The sequence below is a fragment of the Engraulis encrasicolus genome, chromosome 1 (assembly GCF_034702125.1).
Source record: "Engraulis encrasicolus isolate BLACKSEA-1 chromosome 1, IST_EnEncr_1.0, whole genome shotgun sequence".
NCBI lineage: Eukaryota > Metazoa > Chordata > Actinopteri > Clupeiformes > Engraulidae > Engraulis > Engraulis encrasicolus.
In genome coordinates, this window is record NC_085857.1 from 34,297,985 (window position 1) to 34,317,984 (window position 20,000).

Below are 20,000 nucleotides of genomic sequence, written 5' to 3' on the forward strand. Positions count from 1 at the left end.
ACTAAAAATTTTCATTCACGTCCGCGCTTTTTAATGTGTTGTGGGAACCCATAAGCAACCCTATTTTAGCCAAATCTTTTTTTTTTTTTTTGTTTTCCAGAGGAACGCCCCAATTTAAAGGGCGCCCAGGTCAACCAAAACCCCATGCCAAATTTTCCCCCAAAAGCTTTTGGCTTCCCAAAAGGGGGCCCATAAATGCGATATCTGCCAAAACAAAGCCAAAATATCTGCTATTGGGATGGGCCTACTCTAAATTAAAAAACAGGCCAACCCTTTGTCAAAACCTATTCCTTTCCTTTCAACCTCCATACCAATTTCCCATGTTTGTCTCAAAGCATCTCTAGCCCTTGCAAAAATGCTACGACTTTTCACAACATTTTTTTATTTATTCTCAATTAACCATTCTGTAACCCTTCACCTACCTTTCCTTTGGGTTTTGTAGTGGTTCGATGCATTTTGGATAATTTGGCCCTACTTAGGCCTTTTTATTCTTTGATGGAGTTTTCGAGCCAAGAAACATTTTTCCGACCCACAGTTACTTTCACAAAATGTGTTATTGGTCTCATAAACCCAAAAAATTTTTTTTTTTACATTGAGGTAGGTATGGACTTAATGGGCCCCGTTAGTGCTGGGCTCTAAATTGGTTATTAAAATGGTTTAGGACATGTTTCCCCATGATGTTCTAAAGGGGTATGCTAAGCAGTGAGGGTATGGGCCAATATAAGACTTTAACACAGAGAATTGCTGAAATATTTACTTTTTCATTTCCCCAAGCAAAATAATGTGCCACCAAAAAAAAAAGCACAAAAAAAAGGAAAAAATAATTCCCAAAAGAACTAGTCAAAACATGGCCCCAAGAGATTTGGAAGTCTGATAATCGGGCCCCACACCGCAACCATTTGAATTTCCCAAAAAAAAACAAAAAAAACCTAAAACTTTTTAGTTCTGATGACTCAAATAAAAAATTTTGTAAAAAGGAGTTCTGGGGGTCGGAAAATAGGTTTTTGGCTTTGAAACTCCATCTAAAATTTTGGGCCCCTAAGGAGTGGCCAAATTTCCAAAACGCACGATACCAATAGAAACCGGGAAGATGGTGGTTTGGAAGGGTTCCTGACAGGGTTGAATTTGAAATAAAGTAAAAAAAAGTTGTGTAAATTTGGTGATTTTTGCAGAGGTAGATGAGGCTTTGAGCCAAACATGTGTAAAATTGGTTATGGAGGGTGAGGAGAAAGGGAATAGGTGTGACAATGGCTTGGCTTTTGTTAGATTTAGAGTGGGCCCTATGTGGTTTCCCCTTTAAAATTGCTCGGGTTGAAAAACTAGAGTGTGTGAAAAAATTTTCGCATATCGTTTTGACCCATAAGGATTAGTACGTTCTGAATAGGGAAATTGCACTTTTGGGAGTTCAAAAGCCCTATTTACGTTTTGTATTTCCCCTGCTTTGGTTTCTGTTGTCCCTCCATAGGAGAAAGATGCCAAGTTTAATGTATTACTGTAGTCTACGCTATGGGTTTTTTTATTGTGATCTGTATTGTGATATGGGGTGTATCGTAGATTTTTTGGCAAAATTCCCAGCCTTATTAAAAATCACTGTTACGTGTGTTTAGCCTTTGATATATTTCGATTCAAGTCTTTTGTAGGCTAGGGCCATGTTATATGATTGCTGCTGCTTACGATTCATATTCTATACATACACAGAATTGGTTGTTTCACCTTTTTTTATTATATATATTTTTTTTTACCCTGCATTGCTCAAAATTTCAACCCCACATTACCCAACAACCCATAATACTCCCCTTAATACCATTAAAAGTAATGTAGCCAAACACCTAACACCAACTATAAGAAAAAGACACTAGTCATATTATTTATTTTAATTTTTATTTTAGAACTTATAAACCTCCATTAAGCCTTCAAAGCAATCTTTTACACAATATTACACACAAACAACAACTTGGCACTGAGGTTGTATAAATAAACCATGGATTTAACTGATTGTTTGTGCATGATATTTGTTGACTACCTGGAAAATTGGACTGTGCTGTGAAAATAAAGATGAAGGTTCACACACTGCTCCTGTGTTGCTTTTTAAAATATTTTTCAAGTGAGCGCTTTCAAGCTAGTCTGTGCTGTGCCATCAGATTGGACAAAAAAATGATGACCAAATCAAAAGAAGCTTTTCCACCATGAATTCGGAGTTTGTTCTGAATATGCACAGGCATACAGAATGTATTAGGCCTATGCCATTATGTGCACCAGTGGTACAAGTGATGCCAGTTTTCTTTTAATTAAGTAAAAATACTACATAGAAAACAAAATCCAAATGTTTAAAATCAAATGTAAGTGAAATAACTCTCACCAACAACACAAATAAAACGAATTAAAATATTTGACACTTGTGCAAAATGTATGCCATTCATCTGTATTGGACAAAATAGACACCCTATAGGGCGTTTGATTAAATAAGGTCACCCTGTTTTTCACAAGACACTTTCAATTAGTTTCTGGATCTCTACAAGAACAAAAACTCTCTCATATATTTAACAACATTACTCATCAAGGGTTAACATTTACAATTTCTGTGGGTATATTGAAGTGCTTTACATTTTGTTTCTAAATGAACTCGAATTATCATAGCAAAATCCGAATATGGTCAGTGACAGATTGTTTACCACATCATGGCAAGAGATTTTTAGTGAATGATATGTCCAGTTATTTGAAAAGATTAGGGCTGAGACATTAACACGTTCACTTCGATTGATTAATTAATCACGCAATTCGATAAATTAACGTGATTTAAAAAAATAATCTCAGTATAATATTGCTACATAATTCTGCCTGTATGGTGAACAGCTTGTGAAATTGAGAAGAGTTTTCTCTTCTTTTTAAATGAATAATATTTTTAGATGAAGCTTATTGATTGAATTATTCGAAATTTATGTGAAAAAAAGGTCATTGTTCTCAGGTCAGATATTTAAACGCTATTAAAATGTGATTCATTTGATTAATTTATTCCAAAGCCTATAGATTAATTCGATTAAAAATTTAATTGAGTCCCAGTCCTAGAAAAGATATGTCTTGAGTTATACATGACAATCTTTGACCGGAGTAGGCTTATTTGTTTGACTTGTAAAGTGCATTGTTTTAATCTATAGTTTTAAATACATCACTCTTATAAATATGTGTCTTTTGCGGAACCGAAAAAAGCAAACAATAAAACATAACTGATGCTTTTTTTTTTTTTTTTAACTTAATACAGATTTAACAGTGTTTTCATTTGCTGCTGTGCTACTCTGGGTCAGTTGATATCCACATGGACAAGTTGACATTAAGTAAAATGTATTAAGGCATTTGCTGCCAGCATTAATTGTTTTCCGTGCATATATTAAGTGCCAAAATGTGACTCTTATGTGTCGGTGTAGTGGTATAGGCTTTGCTTGTGCGTGAAATTTTACCTGTATGAGTCATGTTTCACAGAAAAAAGCTCAAGCAATGGAAAAGTGTAATAAAACATGCTGTTGTAACTTTGATATGTACTACTCAATGGTGTGCCATGATTGACAAATTTAATAAATGACAAATGTATTATTAGGGTATGCACTGTACGGTCATAAATGTCATAAAGACTGTGAAATATAAAATATGTATCAATGTATGTGTCTTTTGAGTGCTGAGATATTTCTGTTTTTATATTTTTTAAAACTTAAGCAAAAAAAACAATATTTCATCTCTTCTAAAGACCTTGATGATGGAATCTTTTATGTCGGCTTTTTTTTTTACCACGGGTAAAACACAGGATCTAAAATTTTGAATACTCAAGTAGATTTTTGGGGGGTCCCAAATCCTCTTAAAAACCCCCCCGGGGGTTTTTCCCTGCTCAAAAAGAGGGGCAGTAACAAAAGAAACAACTAAAATTTGGCATCCCCAGTCAAGGTGTGAAGTTTTCACCCCTACTTTTTTTCTGGGCCCAAAGGGGCCCCCAGATAAGGCTGAGGAAGATAGGATAGAGGATTAGCAAGGGGTTTATGTTTTAAAAATCAGGGGGGGAATTTAAAAAAAAGGACCCCAAGAGAGGGGGGAATTCGGGGAATTGAAAATAACCTGTGAAAAGACATGTAAAAGTCATGATCCATAAAAGGATATATCACAAAATAAAAACCCCCCTAAATGTTTTAAGGGAAAAACCACACCCAAGTAAAAGAGAATTATTAAAAAGGAAGGAAAAGGGGACATCCCAAGGAAAAAAAAAAAAACAAAAAAAAAAAACCCAAAAAAGCAATTATAACTTTTATTCAGATTTTCCCAATCCCCCAGGGTTTGGGCCCAAACCCGGGCCCTTTAAAATTTGGGGACTTTCCAGATTTTTTTGTCCCACCCCCCCCCTTAAATACCATATCAGCCATGGGTGCAATAGGGCTTGGGGGTGATCAGTGTAACAGGTTGTAGGGGTTAAGGAGATTTGGGAAATAGGTGGCTACTATGCCGCGCTGGTTTGAAGTAGGGAATGAGAACATTTGAACTGTTTGTGGGGGTTGGTCATTTGTAAAACGTAGATTTTGGGTCCCGCTGTGGTTGGGGTTTGGGGAAAAAATTTTGGGTTTAATGTTGGGATATTTTGGTTTTTTAATCTTTATGGGGGTTTTTTTTTGAGGGGGAAAATGACAAAAATTTTCTTTTAACTTGTGAGGTGGATCCAATTTCTGTCTACCCAAAGAAATTTTTGGGATGGGGGGGTGTGTTCCCCCCGGGGAATAAGTGTACCCTTTAGGTTTTTTGGCTCCTTTGCCGTTGGGGGCCCTTCTTTGAGTTTCCCCTGCTTTGTTGTACTTAACAGTTTTAGTTAGAAAAACAGGTGGGGGAAAGGAAATTTACTTTTTAGGCTACTCAAATTTTTTTTAATTTGATTTGTTGATCAAAAAATGTGTGTTTTTTTAAGGAAATTTTTATTTTATTCGGTACATTTTTGACTCATTTTTTCACTCAATTACAAACCAAAGCCTGAAAACTGGTTCGGGATGAAGGGGAAAAGGAAAAAATGAAAAGGCATAAAATTATCAATCGGGTCAGAAAGAAGGGCAAACTTTGTGATTTTTTCAGCTTTTTCCATTTCCAAAACTTTCCCTCTCCGATCTTTTGTGTTAGAGATGTTTTGGTGAAAAGGGTGATAGTTCTTTCCCAAAAAATTTAAAAATTTTTGTCAAAGGGTTTTGAGAGGCCCAATACATAAAAAGAATTGAGTTTTCACAACATTGCATTTGAAATTAAGTGTTTTTAAATTTTGGTAGAGGGGGGTATGAATTTACCCAATTGGGCCCCTAGTTGCCTTTTCCGCCTTTTATTTTTAACTTTTGGGAGAAATTTGGATGGGGTTTGTACACTTCCCAGTTGATTATAGAGTAGTTTTAAAACATTTTAATTTTTAAAATTGTAAATTTTAAATATAAAATCTAGTTTTTTAAACCCCGGGTTGTTTAAAATAAAAAGGAAGAAAGTCCCGGGATGAGTGTTTGGTGCATTTTTTGACACTGAAGTATATTACATTTAAAAGGGTTCGACCTGGTGTAAAAAACCCTTTTTAACTTTTACTAAGGTATTTATAGGGATATTAACTGATTTTTAAAAACTTGAAAATTTTAATTTTGGGTTTCGGAAAAATTTGCTTTTTAAAAATTTTCCCTTTGGAAAAAAATTTGGAAATTGTGTTTGTTCAGGGTTTTTTTTTTTAAAAAAACTATTTACTTACCCTTTCCCCGGGTTTTGGTTTAAATTTTCCCCAAAAAAATTTGGCCCGGGTTTTGGGTGCTAGACACAGAATCCATGCATAAAGGGAAGACCCTTTTAAAAGGCATTTAGGTATTTAATTCTCGGGGGGAAATTTGTTCTTTAAAAAATTGAAAATGTACCTTTACAAAAAATAATTTTAAAAAAATACGTTTTCTGGTTGGGACGGGGCCCAGTTTGTAATTTAGAGCCCTTTCCATTTGAACTCCGGGAAAGAACAAACAAACCCTTTTACAGTTCCCAGATTTTTAACTCCCATCTCCCTATGGTGCATTTAAACGAAATTACTTAATCCATGGGGACAAACCAGGTTACGGTTGCTTTTTTAAAAGGGATTATGGTTAGGAACCCCTTTAAAAAAATTCCCAAAACCCCAAGATTACATTAATTTTCCAGGGGAGTTGACAAAAAATTTTGTATTTAAAATGACATGACTTTGGGAGGGACTGAATTGGACTAGGCTCCCCTTTTTGCCCAAATTCACCTCTCAAAACTTTCCCCAAAATCAAATGAGTTAAAAAAAACCCTTCAGCCTCATTTCTTTTTTTCTAAAAACTTAGCTAAAAAAACCCTTTTAAAAGGGGGGGCTTCTGAAACATTTGAAACCCCCCCCTTTTTGAAACTGAGGGTGTCCCCACCCTTTATTCACAAAACACCTTTAAAAAAGGCGGGCCTCAAACCAAAACCCCTCCCAGGGGGTAGCTGGGCCCCCAGAAGAGAAAAATACATGTTGCATGACCCCAGGGGTTCCCCCTTTCTTTTAAAGGGAAATTTAAAACCCCCTTTAATTTTTTGCGGGGAAAAAAAGATTATTTTTGGTTTTTATAAATAAAATTTTTAAATTAAATGCCCTGTTTTTTCCCCTATTGTTGTATGGTTTGGGGAAACCTAAAACTTGGAATGCAACAAGTTGGGTTGACTCGTCCCCAGAAGGGGGGAAAGGGTTTCATGGGGGGAGGGAAAGACCCCTTTCTCAGCCCCGTATTTGTTTTAAAAACCCCCTTTCCCCAAAGGAAAGCGGATGCAATTTTAGACTATGTGGACCCCCCTTTGGGGAAATTTGGGAACTTATCCCTCAGGCAAAAAGGGTTTAGAGTTCCCAAAAGCCAAGGGCCCTTAAATTTGCGAACCCCTTTTCCTTTTTTTAATAACCCTAAAACCAAGGGTTGTTAAAAAAAAAAAATTTACCCTCTTGTTCAAATATCAGTTCTTTTTTGGTTTTTTAATTGGTGTATTTGGTTTCCAGTGTTATGTCCTGAATTTTTTAAAAATTTCCCTCCCCAAAAAAAACCAAAAATTTCCCCTTGGGGGGCCCAACAAAAACTGAACTTTTGATGTATGAAATGGTTAATGGGGCCCCTTAAAATCCCATAAAAATTGTAATTGCAAGCCCTGAACACCCCGGGGGAAAAGAAACCTGTTTTGTTTCCTTCTCGGCCTCACATTAACCCCTTTAAATTTGTGGAGAATGTCTCACTCAACCCCCTTGAAAAAAAAACACCCACTTGGTGATTTAATTTGCAATCAAGGGGGGATGGTCGCAAATCTGTTTCCCGTCCCAACCCCAAACCCCGAAAAACCACAAAACCCGGCCCAGGGTAGTCACTCTGATTGATTTGAAAGATTTATGGGCACTCCCCCTTTTTTAAAAAATTGGGGAGGGGGGTTTTTTTTTGGGGAAAACCCCCCCCCAAAAAAAAAAAAAAATTTTTTTTTTTTTTAAAAAATTTTTTTTGGGGGGGGTGGTTTTCCCCCCCCCGGGGGGGGCCCCCTTTTTTAAAAACCCCCCGGGCCCCCCCCCCCCCCTTTTCCAAAATTTTTTCCCCCCCCCCCCTTTTCCCCCCCCGGCCCTTTTTCCCCCCCCAAACCCGGGTTTTTTCCCTTTTCCCCCCCCCGTTTTTTCCCCCCTTCCCCCCCCTTTTTTTTTTTTTTTTTTCCCCCCTTTTTTTTTTTTTCCCCCCCTTTTTTTTTCCCCCCCGGTTTTTTCCCCAAAAAGGCCCCGGGGTTTTTTTTTTTTTTTTAAAAACCCCCCCCCCAAAAATTTTTTTTTTTTTTTTTTTTTTCTTAAATTTTTTAAAAAAATTTTAAAAAAAAAATTTTTTTAAAAAAAAAAAAATTTGGGAAACCCCCAAATTTTTTCCTTCCCGGGGGGGTTTTTTTTTCCCCTTTGGGGCCAAAAAAAAGGGGTTTTTTTAAAAGGGGGCCCTTTTAAAAAGGGGGGTTTTTTTTGGAAAACCGGGTTTTTAAAAAACCCCCAAAAAAAAACCCCCCCCCTTTTAAAAAATTTTCCCCCAAAAGGGGGGGGGGGAAAAAGGGGGGGAAAAAACCTTTAATTTCCCCCCCCCAAGGAAAAAAAATTTTTTTTTTTCCCCCAAAAAAGGGGTTTTTTGGGGGGGGGGGTTTTGGGGGGAAAAGGGGGGGAAAAAAAGGGGAAAAAAAGGGAAAAAAAAAGGAAAAAAACCCCCCAAAAAAAAAGGGGGGGGGTTTTTTTTTTTTTCCCCCCCCGGGGAAAAAAAAAAAGGGGGGGGGCCCCCAAAAAAAAAAGGGCCCCCCAAAAAAAAAATAAAAACCCCCCCCCAAAAAAAAACCCCAAACCCCCCCCCCCCCAAAAAAAATTTTTCCCCCCCCTTTTAAAAGGGGGAGGGGTTTTTAAAAAGGGCCCCAAAAGGGTTTGGGGGGCCCAAACCCCCCCCCCCTCCCAAAAACCCCCCCGGAAAAACCCTTTTTTTTTTTTTTAAAAAAGGGGGCAAAAAAAAAAAAAAAAAGGGGGGGGGGGCCCCGGAAAAAAAAAAAAAGGGGGGGGAAAAAAAAAAAACCAAAAATTTTTTTTTTTAAAACCCCCCCCCTTTTTTTTTTAAAACCCCCGGAAAAAAATACAATTTCACCCCCTTTTTTTTTAACCCCCAAAAATTTTAAAACCCCGGGAAAAAAAAACCCCAAAAAAAACCCCCCCCCCTAAAAAATTTCCTTAACAAAAATTCCCCAAAAAAAAAAAAAAAAAACCCCCCCCCCAAAAAAGGGGGGAAAAAACCCCTTTTTCGGGGGGGGAAAAAAAAAAAAAAAAAAAAAAAAAGGAAAAAAACCCCCAAACCCCCCCCCCCTTTCCCCCCCCCCTTTTTTAAAAAAATTTAAAAAAAAAGGGGGGAAGGCCGGAAATTAAAATTTTAAAATTTTTGGGAAATTTCCCCCCAATTTAAAATTTTTGGGGCCCCCCCCAAAAAAAAATTTTGGGGGAAAAAAAAAACCCCCCCCCCCTTTAAAGGGGAAAAAAAAAAAACCCCAGGCCTCTTTGGCCCACAGAATCGCTGGACTCTTCACCCATTCACATCGTACAGACGCAGCAACTGCATTCACACAACAGATGCGCTCACACACACAACACACTTACACTCATCTGATTAATTACTTACACAGTTGACACACCGTTTCCTCTTTGACCAACAGAAACACTACACACACCATAACTTCACTTGACATCTACATATCATGAATACTTGACATCTACAAGTTGACACAACGTTTCCTCTTTGACCAACTGAAACACTACACACACCATAACTTCACTTCACATCTACATATCATGTAGATTTGACATCTACAAATGCACACACACACCTGGCCTAACCTGTCACACTATATCTTACACTCATAAAACATCTTCCTACACTCATCAAACTCATCAAACTCAGCTGTCAAAAAAAGTACATCCTATCTACTACTACTGCCCTTTGCTGAAGTTGAAGTATGCATAAAACAAGTTTTGATGCAATCATATGAAACACCACAGTAAGACCAGACTTAGTACAGTATGATTGTTACTTCAACTGAGGCTGATGATTGAGTCAGGTGATCATGTTGGATTTTTCGTGCCAAATTTCCGTAACATTTAACATGTAATGTCGGTAGGAGCTCATGGTTGCATCAGCCTAGTTACATCAGACTACCAGCCCTATCCATCCAAAAAGCACATTCTTAAAATAAAATGACAAGAACTCAGGAGAGTCTGCTAAATGCAATATCCTTAAAGTATTTTTTTAGCTTATGAGCACCTAACTTATATAATGTCTAAAAAGTACACCATATACACCATAACATATACAGTTGAAGGTGAAGATTGTGCACATCCCAGGAAAAGGTGCAGGGCAAAGGCGACTGTTACGGAGTGAGAGGTCCGCGCACTTAAAATCCTTTTTGTTTTCTTTTTATTATTTCATAGCTGGATAACGTTTCGACTTCAAACCATAAAATATACACCATAACATTCCAGGCAAAATGTATGAAACACATATAAATGTGTTCATTCATTCATCCATCCATCCATCCATCCATCCATCCATCCATCCATCCATCCATCCATCCATTCACTCACTCACTCACTTCCCTTTTTGTCTACATGTACATATTTTGTGTCTTGTAGCATAGTGATGGTGGAGAACCTCCCGGAGGAGTTGGACCTCCAGCCCGTAGCGCAGGGTGCCCTGCCCCTGGCGGAGGGCCTCCACAGCCTGCTGGACATGGCCAGGGGCTCGGTGGAGATCGTCTCCCCTTACTGGACCCTGAGCTCCATCGAGCAGCAGGCCGACCACTACTCACCCAACGAGGTATGGAAAATACTGTACCTACGTACGTAGCTGCCTCTCTCCTAATGATGTAACCGTTTCCAAAGCAGGTGCTTATCATGTTTTTTCTGTCAGACTTAGATGTTTCTTGACACACGCAACATTATAGCAAAGTTACTCCCCTACCGTCTCTGATTATGGCACTTCACGTAATGGCTCGGTGACTGAAAGAAAGCGGTGTATTTCCTTTTCTGGAAGATTATTCCTGTTGATTTACATGATATCAGGTCTTAGGTAAATGGAGGAAAGCAAAGAGTTTTTAATTTGGAATTAGCTTTACAGGGATGTCTTTTTAGTGAATGGAACTTTTCGGGCACAAAATCTGTGCTCGTGCCGGTGATCATGCTGTCGCGTGCCACAGTTTGCCGACCCCTGATGTAACTGTTAAGTAATAACGAGGAACAGTATTATTCTACAGCCCGCTGGACATGGCCAGGGGCTCGGTGGAGATCGTCTCCCCTTACTGGACCCTGAGCTCCATCGAGCAGCAGGCCGACCACTACTCACCCAACGAGGTATGGAAAATACCAGGGTTTCCCCCAGCACTTTATTGCTAAGGCGGCCACCTTGACAAAAAACACCTACCACCATGGCTAGGTGACCTGAAAAGATATATTATGTAACATAGTCCATGGTGTGAATGTCATTTCTAAAGTTGCTTTGCCAAAAAAATATACTTTACGGCCCACCACCTTGACTAACAAAAAATCAGGGGGAAACACTGAATAGCATACTGTAGCTGCCTCTCTCTTAATTATGTAACGATTATGTAATAACGAGGGACAGTATTATTCTACAGAAAGGAATCGCTGAACCACTCACCAGTTGGTTTGGTCAGAGAAAGACATTCTACATGTCATCGAGACCGATTTGGTTAAATAACACACATACACAGTACGCAGTCATCTCTCTCTCTCTCTCTCTCTCTCTCTCTCTCTCTCTCTCTCTCTCTCTCTCTCTCTCTCTCTCTCTCTCTCTCTCTCTCTCTCTCTCTCTCTCTCTCTCTCACACACACATACACACACACACACACACCACACACACACACACACACACACCGNACACACACACACACACACACACACACACACACACACACACAGACCAGACACACACACACACACACACACACACACACACACACACACACACACACACACACACACACACACACACACACACACACACACACACACACACACACACACACACACAGATTCTCTTTCTTGCTCTCTTACACTGTGCACACTACACACATACATCACGTTATTTAATAAGCTGCCCGGCACCTTTTCATTTTTTCAGCTCGAGCCCCATTCGCAAATCCCCAATAACCAAACAAATTAGCAGAGGAGGTCTCAGAGAGCTCAGACTCCCCTATATATGTGAGTTGCCGACAGCTCCGGTGAACAATTCAAAAACTCATTTGCATTCATAATGCGTAAGGGCCCTTTTCATCCGCCGGGCTGTAACTTCATTCAAAATGAGCCATTGTTTTCGAGAGAAAAAAGGAGGAGTAGACAGAACTTTCCAGAATGAACAAAGGGGAGTTGGCAGACCATGTTGTTGCTGTACTGTTGAGTCAGAGAAAGGAGCCTGCTTCAGGGTGCAAACTGGCTGCCTCATTAACAAAGCAAGTCTTCCCATACTGCTTGTCAGGGCTTATTGTTGGTTTCTGCATGGTTTTCAAGGAAATAATGTCTTCATTTACAGAAGAGTGCTTGAAGTCGTTAAGCAGAGTAGGCTATTGATGCACTGTAGTATGGACTTTGCCATTATAGTTGTGCAATTGTCATCATTATGTAATTGTGTAATTGTCATAATTGTGCAATTGTGCGATAGTCATGGCGTGAGGGGGGTAGGGTGGCTGAAGGGTCACCCAGGTCACCAATAAGTATAGGATTGCCCCTGAACATCCTATTCCAATAGTCACTGGCCCAGTAGTATTGTTGCTGTAGCCACCGTATTACCACGACCACTAACCCCGCCGATTTCAACATTTGTCGCGTTACCTCGGGAGTTCTGGTTTATTTGTGCACACAAATATTTCGATTTTTAGAAAATGATTCCAGGGCCCACTTGGAATACCTTAAAGACCCGCTTATACGGTAGGCCTACAATTTGGAATTTTAGAAACTTGCTTTGTTATAGAACACTTAATTTTTATAGAATGTTCAAAAACTCACACTCTTAATTAACCAATCAGTAACGGACATCGAGGGTCCATTCTGTGTCACCACTCTCAACTGTTTGTTGATTGACTAAACAGTGAGCGAACCGAGCTGGGAGGGTTTCGCCTAGGTGCAGAGCCAAAATCTTTGGGTGAAGTACATACTGGTAGGATGGCGTCACCAGGGTAACGCACCGCAATCATGATCATAAATCTCAGGATCACACACACACACACACACACACACACACACACACACACACACACACACACACACACACACACACACACACACACACACACACACACACACACACACACACACACACATATTTTGATGTTTAGAAAATGATTTCAAGGCCCACTTAGTACTTTCAGGGCCCAACAGTGGGACCCGGAACAGCTCAAAGACTTGAATTACCACTTCATTTTTGTTTCTCTGTGTGTAATTCCCTGTTCCCATTTATGTCCACAGTTTGCTGGTGTCCTCTACTGTATGCTTGCTCTTTGCGGTTTCCACTGTGTGTTGTTGTCAACCTTGTGTGCTCTGCGTGTGGTTGCCATGCCTTTCGCTTTCTGTTCCTGTGGTTCACAGTTCTCGCTGCAACCTGCTGTTCGCTGTTCTTAGTTGTCATTGTCTCTTGCTGTCTGTAGGTCATCGATGTACACTGTTCTGGGGTTTCGTTGTGCTGTTGTGCTGTGCTGTGTGTTGCCATTGTTACCCTCTTTTTTTGTGTCTGTGGTAGTTTCCTGTTCTGTTCTGCTCTCCAAGGTCTAACCCACAGTGTATCTAAAACAAATGTAAGTAACTTTGGATAAACAGAAAAAAAGATATGTAATACCTAATACACTGACCCTCCTCTCAGGGGTTTAGACCTGAATTTGAGTGTTTTTTTGGCTGTCATTTGTTTGCCGGTCTTCAAAGTATTTAGAGTAGAGTAGAGTAGAGTAGACTTTTATTGTCACTATACAAATATAGCGAGATTGTGTTTAGTAGCAACCCACAAATGCCCACAAAATAAAAGATTAAACAGTAAATAAATAATATATAAAAATCCATAAAAATCCATGTGCATGTCACAGTATCGATAGTCCTGAAGTATTGAGGGGGGGCAGGTGACGTATTGCGTTCAAGAGTCTAATGGCAGTTGGATAAAAGCTGTCCTTCATTCTCGTAGTGCGGGCACGCAGAGTCCTAAAGCGCCTGCCAGATGGTAGCATGGTGAAGAGCCTGTGACCAGGGTGTGTGTGATCTTTAAGGATGTTTAATGCTCTGTTTGTGCAGTGTGTATGGTGGATCTCCTCAAGTGTGGGTAGTTGGCACCCAATGATTCTCTCTGCTGTTTTAATGATGCGCTGTAACATCTTCTTGTTGTCGTGTGTGCAGCTGGTGTACCAAGATGTGATGCTGTATGTAATTACTGATTCAATTGTACACCTGTAGAAGTTAGTGAGCAGATCTCGTGGTAGCTGGGCCTTCTTTAGAGTGCGAAGGAAATATAGCCTTTGGGATCCCTTTTTAGCCATTGCAGAGGTGTTGGCGCTCCATGACAAGTCCTCGCTGATGTGCACACCCAGGAATCTGAAGCTCTGTACAACCTCCACTGGCTCCCCTCCGATGTTGATGGGTTGGTGGTAGTGGTTGCCCTGGCCACACCGCCTGAAGTCCAGGATCACCTCCTTCGTTTTCTTGGAGTTCAGGGCCAGGTTGTTGTCTTGGCTCCAGCGTGCCAGCTGCTCCACCTCCTCTCTGTAGGCCGTCTCGTTGTTGTCAGAGATCAGGCCAATCACGGTTGTGTCGTCAGCAAATTTAATGATGGTGTTTGTGCTGTGCTTAGGATCACAGTCATGAGTGAAGAGGGAGTACAAAAAAGGGCTCAACACACATCCCTGCGGCGCGCCTGTATTTAGGGTGATGGGTCTTGAAAGATGTTTTCCCATGCGTACAGACTGAGGTCTGTTACTGAGGAAGTCCAGTATCCATCTGCAGACATGGGGACTGAAGCTGAGGTTGTACAGCTTAGTGGCCAGCTTGATAGGGGGAATGGTGTTAAAAGCGGAGCTGTAGTCAATGAACAGCATTCGCACATAGCTGTTTGGTTTCTCCAGGTGTGAGAGGGCAGTGTGAATGGCCAATGAAATGCCATCCTCTGTAGATCTATTCGCCCTGTAGGCAAATTGATGCGGGTCGAGGGATGGTGGAGTGATGGACTTGAGGTGTGCTAGCACCAGTCTTTCAAAACATTTCATCACAATAGGTGTGAGCGCTACAGGGCGGTAGTCATTGAGAGACTTGATGGCCGCCTGCTTGGGAACAGGAACGATGGTACTGGTTTTTCAGACAAATGGGGACTGCAGCTTGTTTCAGGGAGATGTTAAATATGCAGGTAAAGACTGCACTTAGTTGGCCTGCACAGTGCTTTAGGACCTTCCCAGGGACCCCGTCTGGTCCTGGTGCTTTGTGAGGGTTAATGCTGCTGAGGGCTCGCCGAACCTCGTGCTCGCTTAACACCAGGCCTACATGTGGGGCATTGTCTATCAGTTCAGTGGGGGGGTGAGGGATGGGTCCCTCATCGAACCGTGCAAAAAAGTTGTTGAGGTCATCCGGGAGAGTTGAATTGTGAGAGCTGGGCAGACAGGGGTTTGTGCTCTTGTAGTTGGTGTAGGATGTAATGCCCTGCCACATACGTCTGGGATCAGAGTTCACAAAGTGCTGTTCTATTTTTGCTTTATAGGAGTGTTTAGCTTCCTTGATGCCCCTCTTCAAGTTGGCCCTGGCTATGGTGTAATTTGATTGATCACCAGAGTGAAACGCATCGTCTCTAATTGCCAGCAGGTTCTGGACTTGACTGTTCATCCAGGGCTTGCGGTTTGGAAATGTGTAAATGGTCTTGTGGATGGTGACATTATCAACACAGAAGTTAATATAGTCCAGAACTGTAGATGCATATGTATTTAAGTCTGATTGATTGATTTATGATTGTGCTATTACAGTATGTTGCCGCCATGGTTTTCTCATGATAGTGGTCATTATTGAACTTGATCTTAAAGGGGTATGCCACTAGTTTCCCTCTTTTAACTTGTCTTAAAGCAAGACAACGCTTAACATGAAAAATAAGACACTTTACCACCTTTATAAACCCCAGCCAACGATTTTAACTGTGTTAAGCCCCAAAATAGTGGCATACCCCTTTAAGACTACAGCTGCCCTTACCTGAAGTGAAACAGGATAAAGGTGCAATGAAATGACATACTGTATACTACACGATATAAATATGTCTTGTTCTTCATGCAGGGCCAGTGTGTTTGGTTGGCTACTATGCCTAAAGCTGAGCGGTTTTGGGTTGCGAGGAATGCGATGGATATCTGTTCATGTCGTTGCTATTTTTCTGATTATGGTGATGATATTTGATATTTGCTGATGAACATCTTTTCTGGTTGTTTCTGTTCTCCACATACGGTTGATCAGCGTGAGTTTGACCAGCCTGAAGTCACCTGATACGAAATTAAATGTAGGCCCCTACAATAAATTATGATATTAAATTTACTGTAGATAGCCTACGTAGCCTACAGTATGTAGGAGACATTTTAGTCCCTCTTATAGGTAAGTTTTAGTCTAGTTTTAGATTTAGCCACTTGGGGGAGCACTTCACTCTTATTATAGGTCACTTAGCTGGGTTGGCCTATAATTACAGGTCTCCATGATTGGTGGGAATGAAGGCTTGGACTGGTGAAACACACGGTTACTGTAGCCGCGTGGATCCAGCCAAAGGCCAGCCAGCACATTTTCATGTAGGCCTACACTACAGCACGGAGGGGAAATAGCTTTTGTATTCAAATTCATTTTCGCACGAACACAGTCAGTCCAAGCTGAGGCTTACAGGATAGCCTCCACAATATATTTATATTATTTAAAAAATGATATAAATATGTCTTCTTCTTCTCCACGCAGGGTCAGCGTGTGTTAGATCAGCTACTGGGCCTGATATGTAATTAAATGTGACATTAAATGATATACAGTAAATGATTCTATTAAATGTGTCTATTTATATTATTACAAAAATGATACAAATATGTCTTCCTCTTCTCCGTGCAGGGTCAACGTGTGTTTACTGAGCCTGAAGTCGCCTGATATGAAATGATATACAGTAAATGATTCTATTAAATGTATCTATTTATATGATTAAAAATGATATATGTCCTCTTCTCTGTGCAGGGTCAGCGTGTGTTTGATCGTCTACTGGGCCTGAAGTCGCGCGGGGTGAAGCTGAAGGTCACCAACACCCTGCTGGACTCTGCTGAGCTGACAACCCTGGCCGCCCACAGTAAGGTCACACCCCTACTGTACTGTACTGTATGTACATAATACAGAACAAAGTCATTGGCAGGATGTAGGGGGGAGAGAGAGAGAGAGAGAGAGAGAGAGAGAGAGAGAGAGAGAGAGAGAGAGAGAGAGAGAGAGAGAGAGAGAGAGAGAGAGAGAGAGAGAGAGAGACATGTGTGTGTGTGCACATGCGTACTGGTGTTGCCACCTGTTCCAATTTTTCCTGATTGTTCCGTTTTGTTTGTTTGTTTGGTTTTTTTTGGGGGGGGGGCTTTTCGGCCTTTATTATTATAGGACAGTGTGAGAGTAGACAGGAAATGACTGGGAGAGAGAGATGGTGCAGGGTTGGGAAATGACCCCAAGACCACATGTGGGGGGCCTAGCGAGCTGCGCCACAGCGCCCCCGATTGTTCCATTTTTTAATGACCTGTCTTGGAAAAAATAAACACTTTCCTGGACACTAAATGAATGACAGCATTACATACATACAAGCAAAAACGTCTATTGAGTTTGAAATGTCAAGGAATTTTGGCAGACAGAAGTGGTAACCCAGACTTGTGTGCATGTACTGCACTGTACCGTAGTACGTACTATACGCATCTGTTTGTGTGTGTGCGCACGTGCAGGGGTGTGTGTGTGTGCGCGCGTGCACACGTGCGGTCGGCCATTGGGGAATATGTTATGCTTTAATGCTGAGTGTGATTGAGAGTTTGCCCGCATTGACTTGCATGTACAGTCCCAAGAAAAAGTTTGTACACCCTTTGAAATTTCTTACATTTCTGTCAAAATTGATCATCTAACATGGTCTGATCTTCCCGGAAATCTCAAGAGGGAACACTCAGAGTCTGCTTTAATTAATTCCACCCAAACATTTACACGTTATCATATTTTTATTGGCCATAAGGCCATAACATTCACAGGACAGCAAGGCATAAGTAAGTACACCCTTGCATTAAGTAGGTTTTAACCCTCAGTTAGTTGCAATATCATCGACCAGACTTGTCCTGTAGTTGCAGATCAGATTAACAAAACAATCTGTTTGTATCTTGTCTCCCTCTTCTTTAGAGAACTACCTCTCGTCAGCAAGGTTTGTGGGATGTCTGGAGTGCATAGCTTTCTTGACTTCATGCCATATAATCTCAATTGTTTTTGTCAGGGCTTTGACTGGGCTATTCCAGAATGTGTATTTCATTATTATGAAGCCATTCTAAAGTCGATTTGCTTCTAAAGTATGGGTTGTTGTCACATTTCAGCACCCATACTCTTCTGTGCTTCAACTGTGTGACAGACTTCCTCACGTTTTTTTCTGTAAAATATCACAATAAACTTGAGTTCATTGTTCCACTGATAATAGCAAACTGTCAAGGGCTTGAGGCAGCAAGGTAGCCGCATATAATGATGCTCCCGCCACCATACTCAGAAGAGGAGATGTAACCAAGAATAGCTAAAATGGGATTCATTCTGCCAATCTAAAATTAATGGGGTTTCTGTCCAAAAAAATATTGCTGCACCTTTGAGGTTTGCAAAAAAGCATTTATATGCTTCATAGAATTACTGCAAAATATTCTGTAGACCAACGTTGAAACCAAAGTTGAATTGTTCAGGGGAACACACAATGTCATGTTTGGAGGAGAACTGGAGAACCACACCTTCACCAAAACATCATCTCCACTTTTGAGTATGGTGGCGGGAGCATCATTATATGCGGCTACCTTGGTGCCTCAGGCCCTTGTCAGTTTGCTATTATCAGTGGAACAATGAACTCAGAAGTTTATCGAGATATTTTACAGAAAAAAGTGAGGTAGTCTGTCACACAGTCGAAGCACACAAGAGGATGGGTGCTGAAATGTGACAACAACCCATACTTTAGAAGCAAATCGACTTTAGAATGGCTTCATAATAATGAAATACACATTCTGGAATAGCCCAGTCAAAGCCCTGACAAAAACAATTGAGATTATATGGCATGAAGTCAAGAAAGCTATGCACTCCAGACATCCCACAAACCTTGCTGACGAGAGGCAGTTTTCTAAAGAAGAGGGAGACCAGATACATCCAGATTGTTTGGTTAATCTGATCTGCAACTACAGGAAACATCTGGTTGAGGTTATTACGACTAGCTTAGGGTTAAAACCTATTGAATGCAAGGGTGTACTTACTTATGCCTTGCTGTCCTGTGAATGTTCACATCTTATGGCCAATGAAAATATGAAAACTTAAATATGTTTGGGTTGAATTAGTTAAAGCAGACTCTGGTTGTTCCTTCTTGTGATTTCCGGGAAGATCAGACCATGTTTTATGACCAATTTTGACAGAAAGGTAAGAAATTTCAAAGGGTGCACAAACTTTTTCCTGGGACTGTATATAGCTCCCGCAAGACCCAACCGGAGTGTAACCACAGCAATTTAGAATCTATTGATTCACACAATCTGTCGATTTTCAGGGCAAAAAAAAAATGCAGGCTGCCTGCCACTGCAATATTCCATCCTTCATACTCACAGAGACTTGTCGTCTTTTCTTTTCTTTTCTTTTCTTTTTTTTTACTCATTCATTATCATCCCTTGCTTCGAGCAAGGTCTCTCACGGAACAGCAAGGTCGGCTATCATGTGTGTGTGTGTGTGTGTGTGTGTGTGTGTGTGTGTGTGTGTGTGTGTGTGTGTGTGTGTGTGTGTGTGTGTGTGTGTGTGTGTGTGTGTGTGTGTGTGTGTGTGTGTGTGTGTGTGCAGTGTTGCTGATTTTAGAGTTGCATGCCAAACTGATTGGTTTTCAAGGTTGCAACCTCTCCTGCCTCTTGAAGTCCTGCCAGGACTTTTGCATGCGCAGACAGAGTCCATCTCATTCATGTTCTCTCGTTTCGCTTTCATCTTTCGGTCACTTAGCCTATACTTTTTTCTTTTGTCACCAATGTGTTTCTCTTTCCCTCTTTTTCTCTCTTTACATCACTCTGTCTCTTTTGTCTCTCCCCTTTCTTTTTCATATTGCATTCCCCAATACATTTTCAATTTTGTGACCATTTATTTGATATGATTAATCCCCCCCCCCCTTTTCTTTTTCATCTCTCATTCCGTCATTCCTCTTGTCCAATTCCTCTGTCCCCTTTCTTTT

The 20,000-nt window shown here is 40.6% G+C and overlaps 1 protein-coding gene across 1 annotated transcript in view; it reads left to right on the forward strand.

The window, feature by feature from the left end:
* Positions 1–20,000, forward strand: part of pld5 (phospholipase D family member 5) — an 84,620-nt gene that overhangs the window by 4,093 nt on the left and 60,527 nt on the right. The window contains exons 3-4 of the mRNA XM_063208898.1: positions 10,204–10,382; positions 16,787–16,895. Of these exons, the coding sequence (XP_063064968.1) occupies positions 10,204–10,382; positions 16,787–16,895 (288 nt within the window). The remainder of the gene's footprint in view (positions 1–10,203; positions 10,383–16,786; positions 16,896–20,000) is intronic.